This window comes from Pleurodeles waltl, chromosome 8, assembly GCF_031143425.1.
Source record: "Pleurodeles waltl isolate 20211129_DDA chromosome 8, aPleWal1.hap1.20221129, whole genome shotgun sequence".
In the NCBI taxonomy this organism is placed as follows: Eukaryota; Metazoa; Chordata; class Amphibia; order Caudata; family Salamandridae; genus Pleurodeles; species Pleurodeles waltl.
The window spans coordinates 328,742,069-328,755,334 of record NC_090447.1 but is presented as its reverse complement, the minus strand read 5'-3'; the positions used below and the strand labels follow the sequence as shown (position 1 = coordinate 328,755,334).

The window sequence follows — 13,266 nt, the reverse complement described above, 5'->3', positions numbered from 1 at the left end:
GAAGTGGGGGAATAATACAACCAGAACCCAGCTTACTACACCAGCTACTTTATGATACCCAAAAAGAACAAGGGTGTTCACGCCATTCAAGACCTACAGACCGGAAATCTCTTCCTCAAGAAGATGTTCAAGATGCCCACGTCTTGTATGCCCTAGACAATTGGTTGGAAACACTGGACTTAAACGATGTGTATTTTCATATTCCCATCCTGCTGGCCACGGACGTTACCTAAGGTTCAAGGCAGGCCACAAACACTTTCAGTTCACTTTGCTGCCATTTGGCCTTAACAGTGCCCCTCGGGTGTTCACCAAGGTGATGGCACTGGTCGCAGCTCATCTGAGCAGGTCAGGGTTTTCAGGCTTCCCCTTCCTCAACGACTGGCTGTTGAAGGCGAGCTTGTCCCAGGCTGTCATTTTCCACGTCCAGACTACAGCGAACCTTCTGCATTCTCTGGGATTCATTATAAACGTGCCGAAGTCACACCTGACTCCCTCTCAAATGCTCTTTCCTAGGACCTGCTCTGGACACACTGCAGTTTCGGACTTATCCTCCGAGCAGCAAATCCAGGATATTCAGATTATGATACTCATGTTTCGGTGAGGCTCCTGGGCCTCATAGCCTCCTTCATTCTGCTGGTAAATCATGCCAGATGGCATGTGTAGGCTCTGCATTGGGACCTGAGGTTTCAATGGGGGCAGCATCTCGGAAATCTCTCCAGCATGGTCCAGGTGTGAGGGCACTGCCAAAGACCTGCAGTTATGGATTAGGAACCACGATTGGTTCAAAGGCAGACTCCTCTCCCTTCCCCAACCAGCCCTCACAGTAATGACAGATGTATCTCTTCTGGGATGGGGTGGCAATCTGGAAGAGCTGGAGATCAGAGCACTCTGGTCTCCGGCGGAATCCAGGCTCTACATCAGCCTGTTTGAGCTCCGGGCGATCAGACTAGCATTATCTGGTAGAGACTCTATCTAGATGCAGATTCCTTACACCCACCCTTGCCTCCCCACTCTGTGGACTCATTTGATAGGGTAGGGTGATCCCTTTCAGGGCCCTTGATTGGACACACAAGCTATTTCTTGTCATGACTGCGCTCCTGGCGTGGAAAGTTGTGAATAAAGTAACTGATGCCTGCGCGCCTGGCCAGCACCTAAATAGGTGACCCAAGTCACTTCTGGCACAGACAACACCACGCAGAACTCAGCAGCGTTGCTTGATGGTGCACGCCAGGGGTATTGCTCGAGCAAAAGTTTCTGGATCCAGTCTGACGCCTGGGGAAATGCAAAGGTAAGTAATCTGCAGCTAGATGGTCTTTAACAGATAATGTGTTACTGAAGATAAGTAACTTGTTCTATAGTTCTCAGGTAGAAAAACATGTTTTGTTTGATAAATGGCTTGGAAATACCAACAAAGGTCGAAGGATGTCCCTGTAAAATCTCTGTGTAGCACACCAATTAAGAAATATTGAGATCTGATAACCTCTTTGAAATGAAAGATTATCAAGCGATCCAGCATTCCTCTGACTAGAGGACTTTATTCTTGGCCAGCTTTACTGTGGGCTTTGTCGACTTCCTCCCTATGACATGCAGATGAAGGCATCTAGAAGGTGGAACAGCAAGTGGCATTTAAGTGGCTGTATGTGCTCATGCGAAGTTTTGAACTTTGGATTGCAGACACAAACTTGAAATATGTTTCTCTTCCAGGGGATCCTCATCAATAGTCATAAACATTGAATATTCCCGCCCTTGTGCGGGGACCCCGGAGCATATATATATAAAATACATACATATTATCATGTGTAAAAACAGCAATGCAGGCTATAATCATAAATAGGCTAAAATGCTTTATTTCTATGAAGTTTTTTTTTTTTTTTATATTATAAGATCACAATAGATCATAAATATCTACCTAAGCCCCCAAAAACTGGACTTAGGGAAGTAAACAGCAGTAAATAGCAGAGAAAAATAGAAAAAACTACATTGAAAAACAATGAAGCATTCTTAGCCAATAGGCTGCATGCAGGTTAACACAGGAGAACCATAAAAACTTTGGCACCGTGCCTTTAAGACCCTGAGCACCTCCAGTATCCCACCATGCCTCAGGGGTGAAGGGAAGGTGACAGTTGGTTCACAGTTAGGTCAGTTCTTTTTTCCGGCTTCTTCTGAGAGGATCCTGGAGCATTGAGCTCTCAGTTTTTCTGAGTTTTTCTTCAGAAAAATCCTTAAAAATAGTGTTTTTCCTATTTACTCGACAGATAACATCTTTTGTCTGAGTTTGAAGTCTTTTTTGACAGAAAATGCCATCTCTTTTTGTAAAATGTCCTTCTTGTGGGAAGAAGAAAGCCCAGTCAGACCCACACTCTCTGTGTATTGTCTGCCTGCCACAGAGTCACTGTCCTGACACCTGCAAGTATTGTAAGAACATGTCAAGGAGGACTCTCAAAGACAGAGAGAAGATCAGGTTACATGGGCTTCAGGAGAGGAAAAAGTCAACATCCTCTTCACTTCCCAGACCTACAGCAGAAGGAATGGCCCGATCGACGTCGACAGGTAGGATTGTGCCTGTTTGTTCTCCATCGACGTCATCGGCACCACCGTCTCACCGGCATAGATCGCCGTCGACGGCGACCAGACCGACGTCGAGGGACAAAACGTCGAAGCATGGACACAGGGGTACATCTCCGTCGACGGCAGGCCGCCGTTCGGCGTCGAGCCATCTCCGGCGCTCCCGTTCGCCGTTGAGAACGTCTCACCCCGTGGCGTCGAAGGACAAGACGTCAAAATCGCCACGACGGCATGAACATCCGCCGTCGACCACTCGCCACTCAACGTCGAGACACACGACGGCGAGTAGGTCCAGGTCCCGCGATAGGCGATCGGCGTCAAGACACTCGACGGCAAGACCTCCGACGTCAAGACCTTCGACATCGAGAACAGATCAGCCATCGCAACCTTCGACGTCGAGGATGCAATCGACGTCGACACAACCTTCAGCTGTGTCACAGGCAGTAGAGCCAGCGGACAAAGCTCCCTCACCGGTGGTCTCTATAAGGAGTGCATCATCCCATTCCAGAGCATCGGGGCATGTTTCTCCCATCACTCTATCACCCAGATGGTTAGAGAGCCTGAATAGACCGGCAGCATCCCCGGATTCACAATACTCTAGGATGTATTCTCCTACTGCCTCATTACCGAGAACGCCATCGCCTACAGCTAGAGCAGGACGGGCTCGTTCTGCTTCTCGTCAGCCGACCACAAGACCTGCACACTCTGCTACAGCTTCTCGGAGCAGGTCCCGTTCCCGAAGGAGAACCAGGTCACGAACACCACGCAGAAGATCACCTTCTTGGTCTTCTTCAGGATCGTCTGTTGGGCGCTACTCCCCCACACTCACAGATTCTCCACCTGCTAGGATTTCCCCGGTGGATGATATTACCACTTTTAATGAGGTTCTTCTAAGGGGAGCGCAGAAGCTAAATATTGAGGTACCGGAGCCGGCCACCTCATCCTCAGTTATCTTTGAGACCCTACAACACAGATCAGTCTCGAGAAAACTGCTGCCACTAGTACCGGGTTTGCTGCAACCGACTATGGACACTTTTCTGTCTCCAGCCACTCTCAAGTCTGCCCCGGCTAGGATTCAAAAGAAGTACAAAGCTCCGGAACAAGATCCTTTATTCCTGCGGAAGGATCCGCCACCGGACTCTGTGATCTTAGCCGCAGCCAGAAAAACACACTCTGTGGCATCATCTTCCACAGTCCCCCCGGATAAGGAGAGCAGACACCTAGACTCTCTGGGGAGAAAGATGTGCGGTACGGCGGCATCTGCTATGAAGGTCTCCAGCGCCTCAGCACTTCTGGGCAGATATGACCGCTCTCTGTGGGACTCACTCCACAGATTTACAGAAAAGTTGCCCAGGGAAGATAGACAGGACTTCCAGGAAATCTTGCAGGAAGGGGGCCTAGTATCTAACCAGGTCATCAGCGCGGCGGCGGACGGGGCGGATTTGGCTGCGCATGGGTATGCGCACGGAATTTGCGCTAGGAGGTCTTCCTGGCTACGGCTCACGGGTCTGAAACAGGAAGCACAGCAGCGCATTTTGAACCTCCCATTCAGCGGGAGTTCGTTGTTCGGTACCCACGTGGATGAAGAGATGGCCCGAATGAAAACGGAAGTCGACACGATGAGGGCAGTGGGCCTGGAACGTAAAAAAGACTTCAGGCGGAGGTACAGGCCGTATGACAGACGACCATTCCAGCAGAGGGTTCAAACCCCTCACTGGTCTCAGAGGCCACAACAACGACAGGGACGTCCCCTGTTTCAGGCACGTAGACCCACAAGAGACAGAGGGTCAAGTAGACCTCAACAGTCTACAGCAAAGACACCATCAAAGCAATGAGGCATTGCTTCCCTCAGCACTGTGCACCACTCCGGTGGGGGGAAGTGTTACGCATCATCTTCGCGAGTGGCACTCAATCACAAAAGACAAATGGGTGCTCAATATTGTTGAACATGGCTATTCTCTCCTTTTCAAAAAACCTCCTCCACACTTGCCGCCAGCAAGGTGTTTTCCTTCTCATCTCAGCCTGCTACGCAAGGAAGTTCTCGCACTCCTGCAAAAGAAAGCTGTAGAAAAGGTTCCTCCGGCACAAAAAGGAAAAGGGGTGTACTCCCGTTACTTTCTGGTGGCGAAAAAAGGTCAACAGGGCCTCTTCAGGCCAATTCTGGACTTACGGCTCCTGAACAAGTACATAAGAAAACAAAAGTTCAGGATGCTAGCCCTTCACCAGATTGTCCCGCAACTGCATCAGGGAGACTGGATGTGCTCCATCGACCTACAGGATGCATATTTTCACATCCCAATAGCGACCAAACATTGGAAATTTTTACGTTTCCAGATAGCGTCACAGCACTACCAATTCAGAGTCCTTCCATTCGGCCTGAAGTCTGCACCCCGAGTCTTTTCAAAATGTGTAGCAGTGGTAGCGGCACACCTTCGAAGACAAAAAATATTCGTCTACCCCTACCTGGACGACTGGCTAGTGAAGGCCTCATCTCCGGATCAGGCGAGAAGACATCGAGATATCGTTCTAAGAACTTTCGAGTCTCTAGGTCTTCAAATCAACCACGACAAGTCAACCTTGATTCCAACACAAAACCTCCACTACCTGGGAGCGATACTAAACACAGGGCTCCAAAGAGTGTATCCTTCGGAGGAACGACTTTTATCAATCCACAGGAAGTGTCAACAACTATCAACAGCCGATGCACCTACAGCTCGTCAGGTGACATCGCTTCTGGGCTCCATGGCTTCATGCATCTTCATTGTCCCGAATGCCAGGCTACGCATGAGGCCCCTTCAGGAGGCATTAGAGAACAATTGGAGCCAAAAGACTGGTCACTGGGAGGACAGAGTTCGACTACCAGCAGTGGCTTTTCAATCACTACAATGGTGGATGCACAGACCTCACCTGTCGAAAGGTTCTCCGTTTCACCAGACAATTCCAGTCGACACTCTGATAACGGATGCGTCTCTTCAGGGTTGGGGTGCTCATCTGGGTTCCTTCCAAGCTCAGGGTCTGTGGTCCGACAAGGAAAAGAACTATCACATAAATCTACTGGAACTCAGAGCAGTCCATCTGGCTCTCAAATCTTTCTCTCCATTGGTTCAGGGGAAATCTATCCTAATTCAGACAGACAATACAACCACAATGTATTACCTGAACAAACAGGGGGGAACAAGATCACTACCTCTGTCTCGAGAATCCCAAACGATATGGCATTGGCTCCTGGCCAGGGGAATGTCTATCACAGCGGTACACCTGCCAGGTCAGCAAAACGTAGAGGCAGATTTCCTGAGCAGACATCTGGAAGACGCGCACGACTGGGTGCTACACGACGAAGTCGTCGAGGACATCTTCGGTCAATGGGGTCGACCTCAGTTGGATCTCTTTGCAGACGAAACAAACAAGAAATGCCCAGACTTCGCATCCAGGTTCTGCCGTCCGGGATCTCAAGGGAATGCCCTGTTGATCAACTGTTCAGGGACATTTCTCTACGCCTTTCCACCGATTCCCCTCATACCGGCAGTAATCAACAAATTTTACAACTCCAGAACCAGAATGATTCTGATAGCGCCACAATGGCCCCGCCAATTCTGGTACACGGACCTACTCAACTTATCGGAAAGACCTCACAGGAGGTTGCCGTGCAGACCAGATCTCCTGAGCAGAATGGAAGGCAGAATCCTACATCCCAACCTTCCCTCTCTGAGCTTGACAGCATGGCTCCTGAATTCCTACAGTATGGGCACCTAGGGCTCTCACAGGAGTGCATGAGCATCTTGAAAGAGTCAAAACGACCTTCCACGCAGCGTTCTTACGCTTTTAAGTGGAAGAGATTTTACATCTGGTGCTCTCAACAAGGTATAAATCCCATACGAGCTCAGGAGGACGTCATACTATCCTATTTACTTCATCTGGCGAAGTCTGGTCTGCAGGTATCTTCTATTAAGGTTCATTTGTCTGCAATTACAGCGTATCGTAAGTCGCCTTCTCAGGAATCCTTCTTTACGATACCTGTAGTCAAGGATTTTTTAGAAGGCTTGAAAAAGGTTTTTCCTCCCATTCGGAGACCTTCTCCTCCATGGGAACTGAATGTAGTCCTGTCAAAACTTATGGGCCCTCCTTTTGAACCTATCCACAAGGCCTCTTTACAGCACCTTACGTGGAAGACGGCTTTTTTGGTGGCCATTACTTCAGCGAGGAGGGTCAGCGAAATTCAGGCTCTGTCTTGCAGAGAACCGTACACGGTTTTTCACGATAATAGAGTGGTTCTGCGAACTCACCCATCTTTCCTTCCGAAGGTGGTGTCAGAATTCCATATCAATCAGACTATATCTTTACCGACTTTCTTTCCCAAGCCGGAGACTCCGGCTGAGAAAGCATTGCACTCCTTAGACTTGAAAAGAGTGCTGAAATTCTATTTGGACAAAACAAAACCGATTAGACATTCTAACCATTTGTTTCTAAATTATGGTCATTTAAGAACAGGAGAGGCAGCGTCTAAACGAACGATATCAAGATGGATTGTGTCTTGTATTGTTAACTCTTACCAACTGGCTAATAAGAGATTACTGGCTAGGCCAAAAGCGCATTCCACAAGGGGAAAAGCGGCTACTGCTGTCCTCCTTAACAATGTACCAATTTCCGAGATTTGTAAGGCTGCTACATGGAAGTCTGTGCATACCTTTACTAAGCATTACTGTTTAGACTCGGATGCAAGAGCGGATGCCCAGGTGGGGCAGGCCTCTCTTAGAAATCTATTTGCATGAATATATATCTTTTCCTGCACTTCTTTCAGACAGTCCGCAGAGTTTAGGGATGGGCTTGCTAATCTATTCAATGTTTATGACTATTGATGAGGATCCCCTGGAAGAGAAGGATAAGTTACTTACCTGTAAATCCTAGTTCTCTTCCAGGGGTATCCTCATCAAAGTCATAAACAACCCACCCTCCTCCCCGGACTCAAGTCTCCTGGAAGTGCAGGACAGATTATCTTTCTGATCAGTTACACAGATTGTCACCGTAAAAAAGTACTGACCTAACTGTGAACCAACTGTCACCTTCCCTTCACCCCTGAGGCATGGTGGGATACTGGAGGTGCTCAGGGTCTTAAAGGCACGGTGCCAAAGTTTTTATGGTTCTCCTGTGTTAACCTGCATGCAGCCTATTGGCTAAGAATGCTTCATTGTTTTTCAATGTAGTTTTTTCTATTTTTCTCTGCTATTTACTGCTGTTTACTTCCCTAAGTCCAGTTTTGGGGGCTTAGGTAGATATTTATGATCTATTGTGATTTTCTAATATAAAAAAAAAAAAAAAAAAAAAAAAAAAAAAACTTCATAGAAATAAAGCATTTTAGCCTATTTATGATTATAGCCTGCATTGCTGTTTTTACACATGATAATATGTATGTATTTTATATATATGCTCCGGGGTCCCCGCACAAGGGCGGGAATATTCAATGTTTATGACTTTGATGAGGATACCCCTGGAAGAGAACTAGGATTTACAGGTAAGTAACTTATCCTTTTTGAACACCAGAAAAAATAAATGTGCCTATAACCTCTGCTGGCTCAGACCCATCCCTGTGGGCTTGTGTGTGAAAATATCATGCCATTGTTCTCCATTTCTATCAACTGTTAGACCACTTAAAAACTATTCTTTTGTGAATTTTGCTCTTTTTATTTTTTTATTTCTTACCAACACCCACGCTTGAAGTAATCTATTATTCTGTTTGCAAACTGCCCTCCACTTTCTTTGATTTATAGGTATCTACAGAATGTTCTTTTCACTGAAGTGATTAAGTTGTTGGGCATATAAGGTGCACTAATCATGCCTGGGTATTTAGTCACTTTAAGTTAATCCTCAGTAAAACTTGTTGTTTCTGTTGCACAGTTCAGAGTTGCGAATGTAGTTCTTTTTGTGCTTGGTTAAGGAAGTATTAGTAGCAGAACAAAGTCTTATTAGAAGATTTCCTTTAAAATGATGCATTCCCTTCACATAGCGTGCTTATATGTTGTAACTGTCTTAGTTAAAAAAACAAACTAAAAAATCTGGATTTCTATATTTTCTTCTGAAATGTATTTTCCCCTTTACAGTATTGATGGTCAGATATTTACTGAGGTTATGCCAGTTTAATTTGGTCAGAGATAAAGTAGCATTCCCTCCAGTGGCATTGCTGAAACATTTGCTTTGACATCTCCTCAACTCAATGTATGGAAATACTTCTGCATGTTTTACTTGTGACAGTGGGGCTAGTGAATATTTTGATAAATTGCAAAACAAGCATTTGCATTGCAATGGGTCTTGAATTTGCTCGAGTTAGAGCTATTAATGTTGTAAATTCTTAACTGGAATTTTTTGCCACATAAATTGAAATTTAAAAGTAAAACAGTTGACATAAGCAAGCCAATTCAAACCACCACAGCCGCCATGAGCGTGAAGGAGACACGCAAAAGGAAAAAGAAGTTTGCTTGCAGTCAAACGTATTGGCAGACATGCAATTATCCATGTAACAGAGTTGATGGCCAAGGCGGTAACAAAACTGCCCCAAGGAGGGGCAAACATAAAGCATTTACCAATGATAAGATTTTTGAAAGGCAAGCCCATGCTCGAGTGATAGGCGTTCAATGGATGTGGTTAAAGCCCACAGATAGATTACAACACATCAGAGCGCTTGTGCTCGACCTAAAAAATACATGGTTAATGGGGAAAATCTTTAATAAACTCTTTCAATTTCATTTCCTTCAAATAAGCCATGGTTTTGTTGCAGTTTTTGAAATTGTAATTGAAATGGACCGCAGACAGTTAAAGAACTTAATTTCTTTTTGCTGAAGTCCATATATTTAGTGGGATTAGTGCATTTAAATAACATTTGTGAGTTTCCATATATATGGCAAAACAGTGTAGTGTCTGAATTCCTGGATTTGTCTTCTGATAAAAAACGCAAGCGACTAAAGGTGTGGCTGCATTAGTAACAATGTTGCAAAATTCCTATTTTTAGAAATGTTTGGAAAACTATTTAGTCACTGTACATTTCTGAGGTTTTAATGTGCATCTATTTCCTTTCCTCAGGTGGAAGTTACAACTCCGCGAACTGACCAAACTTCCTGCTTTCGCACGTGTTGTGTCGGCAGGCAATCTCTTAAGCCATCTTGGTCACACAGTTATGGGAATGAACACAGTTCAGCTGCACATGAAAGTTCCTGGATGCAGGACACCAGGCAAGTTACGTTTTGAACATGCCCTGTTCCTTTGGTTTTAATTTGGTCATGTTTTGCGTGATGTCAGTGCGCAATAAGGCACCTTCCTTTATGATGTTTCCAAAAAAAAAGAATAATCACACTGCTGATTTCCAACTCTTTGCCTCCTGACATTTTTAGTAATTCTCCTTTTCATAATTTTATTCTGTAAGTGCCATGCAGAAAGTTTCCAGGGATAGTTCCCCTTTCCAGAGTAAAATTAAGTGATGTTTTATGATGCACAAATGAAAGGAGCACGCGTTTGCTTTTTAACTGGTCATTTTAAAATTGAAAGTCTTGCCAAGCAGCTTTTCAGTGAAAAGGCTGATTCCTCCCTGCAGCCCTCAAGAATAGCAGGGCTACAGTCAGCTCGGGAAACCTGTATTTGCGTGCTTTGCAATTGCATTAGCAATAGACAACATTCAGGGGCCAGTTTCAGAGATCAGCAGTCCCAGAAGAAATAACTCTCACAGCTGGTCAAGACATGTCATCAAATTTACAGCTTCTTTCAAGGCAAAAGTGGATCAAAAAGTCACCAGCAGGTTTCCTCTGCCAGATCTGCTGTGACAAAGCCTATTTGACCCTCCCCACTTCTACCTCACCTAACATTAATAATATTGGGTTGTGAGCCCGAAATGCAAGACTACAAACTAATAGCATTGGGAATCTTGGGTAGTACCTGAGACCAAGGGAGAACTGGAAGTTTGTAGAAGCCATGCTGGAAATCCAGGCTTTCAAATCAGTCCCCTGGCTTAGGCACAGCATCGTAAATTTGATCTTGAATGTATCCGCCTGAATTAAGAAGTACAATAGGCATAGATGCGGGATGAATCCTTGGTCGTCCTGATGAATCGAGAAGTAAAGGTATTGTAGGAAGTTGGCTCTGTATATACTATCTCCAAGTGCGAGATAGTGCGCACGGAGTCCAAGGGTTCCCCTTAGAGGCTGATAGTGGCAAAATTAGGTAATACTAATGCTCTATTTTGTGGTAGTGTGGTTAACCAGTAGGCTTATCAGAGGGTAGAGTTAAGCATTTGTTGTACGCACACAGGCAATAGATGAGGAACACACACTTAAAGACTTAACTCCAGGCCAATAGGTTTTTATATAGAAAAATATATTTTCTTAATTTATTTTCGAATCACAAGATTCAAATATGAGGTAAGTGCATAAAATGCAAGGTACTTCACAAAGGTAAGTATAGAACTTTGATTTTAAAACAGTAGTACACACATACACACAGTTTTGGTTAAAATGTCAATAATCTATTTCACGAGTGGACATAGTGCGAAAATCAACAGTTCCTGGGGAAGGTAAGTTTTGGGTAGTTTTTCAGGTAAGTAAAGCACTTACACAGTCAGTCTCCTGGGCATAGGCAGCCCACCGTTGGGGGTTCAAGGCAACCCCAAAGCCACAGCACCAGCAACACAGGGCCAGTCAGGTGCAGAGGTCAAAGGAGTCGTCACCTACCAGTCAGGACAGCCCCTAAGGTGCCCTGAGTTGAGGTGACCCCTGCCTTTAGAAATCCTCCATCATACGTTGGGAGGATTCCCCCAATAGGAATAGGGATGTGCCCCCCTTCCCTCAGGGAGGAGGCACAAAAAGGGTGTAGCCACCCCCACCCCCTCCCAGACGTTAAAAACACCCCTAAATTGAGTATTTAGGGGCAACCCTGAATCCAGGAAGTCAGATTCCTGCAATCTACAACAACAAGGAGGACTGCTGACCTGAAAGCTCAGCAGGGACGACGGAGACTACAATTGACTTGGCCCCAGTCCTACTGGCCTCTCTCCAGACTCAAAGACCTGCACAGTAACTCATCCAGCGGGACCAGCGACCTCTGAGGACTCAGAGGACTGCCCTGCACCTAAAGGACCAAGGACATCCCGTGAACAGCGGCACTGTTCAGAAACAGAAACAAACTTACAACAAAGAAGCAACTTTAAAAAGACTCTCACTTCCCGCCAGAAGCGTGAGTCTTCACACTCCGCACCCGACACCCCCAGCTCGAGTCCAGGACAACCAACACCGCAGGGAGGACACCCAGGCGACACCAACAACGTGGAGACCTTGAGTCGACCTCCCTGCACCCCCACAGCGACACCTGCAGAGAGGATCCAGAGGCTCCCCCCCCTTATCGCGACTGCCTGGTAACAAAGGAACCCGACGCCTGGACCAAGCACTGCACCCGCAGCCCCATGCCCGAGAGGAACCAACTACCGGTGAAGGAGTGACCAGCAGGCGGCCCTCATCCTAGCCCAGTCGGTGGCTTTCCCGAGAAGCCCTCTGTGCCCTGCCTGCATCGCCAGTGACCCCTGGTCCCTCCATTGATTTCAATTCAAAACCCGACACCTTGTTAGCACACTGCATCCGGCCACCTCTGTGCCGCTGAGTGTGTATTTTGTATGCCACCCCACCTCCCGCCCAGTGCTCTACAAACCCCCCCTGGTCTGCTCCCCGAGGATGCAGATACTTACCTGCTAACAGACTAGAGCTGGAGCACCCCTGTTCTCCATAGGCGCTTATGCTTTTTGGGACCTACTTTGGACTCTGCACCTGTGTTGCTGATGCTTGGTGTTTGGGGTTAACTAGAACCCCCAACTTTGGGCTGCCTATGCCCCGGAGACTGAACTTGTAAGTGCTTTACTCACCTGAAAAACTGACCAATACTTACCTCCCCTAAGAACTGTTGAATTTTGCAGTGTCCACTTTTAAAATAGCTTATTGCCATTTTTATGCCAAACTGTGTACATTACTGTTTTCATTAAAAGTTCTATATTTACCTATGCTAAGTACCTTACAATTTATGTACTTACTTGAAATCTGAATCTTGTGGTTCTAAAATAAATTTAGAAAATAATATTTTTCTATACAAAACCTATTTGCCTGGATTTAAGTCTTTGAGTGTGTGTTCTAATTTATTGCTTGTGTGTGTACAACAAATGCTTAACACTACCCTCTGATAAGCCTAACTGCTCGACCACACTACCATAAATAGAGCATTAGTATTATCTATTATTGCCACTATCAACCTCTAAGGGGAACTCCTGGACTCTGTGCACACTATCTCTCACTTTGAGATAGTATATACAGAGCCAGCTTCCTTCAGACACCTATAGTTTTGCACCCTATACCAGGTCCAGGCAACCCCTATTAGTTAGTGAAACCTGTGTCTAGGAAGCCAGGGCTCTCTAGTGGTAGCTGTGGTGGGCAGTCAAGACTTATCTAGGAGGACTGTAAAGCACTTGCAATACCACAGCAGTCACTCAGCAACTTATCTTACATGAAAGGAACCACACAGTGTTGCAAAAATAAGTCACAGTAGGACTGAAATAGATTAATTATAGACAGTCCCCCAACACTATATTTTCATGGCAAGTATTCGGAATTAGGATATAAAAATAACAAAAATTGGTAAGAAACTGTAGAAAATAACTAGGGCCCATGGGGGGGGGGGGCGCTA

The 13,266-nt window shown here is 45.9% G+C and overlaps 1 protein-coding gene across 2 annotated transcripts in view; it reads left to right on the top strand.

Moving 5' to 3' along the window:
- The window catches only part of KDM6A (lysine demethylase 6A), a 709,557-nt gene that overhangs the window by 447,011 nt on the left and 249,280 nt on the right, over positions 1-13,266 (top strand). For both annotated transcript variants that reach the window (XM_069204190.1, XM_069204189.1), the window contains one exon: positions 9,637-9,785. In XM_069204190.1, coding sequence (XP_069060291.1) covers positions 9,637-9,785 — 149 coding nt within the window. The remainder of the gene's footprint in view (positions 1-9,636; positions 9,786-13,266) is intronic.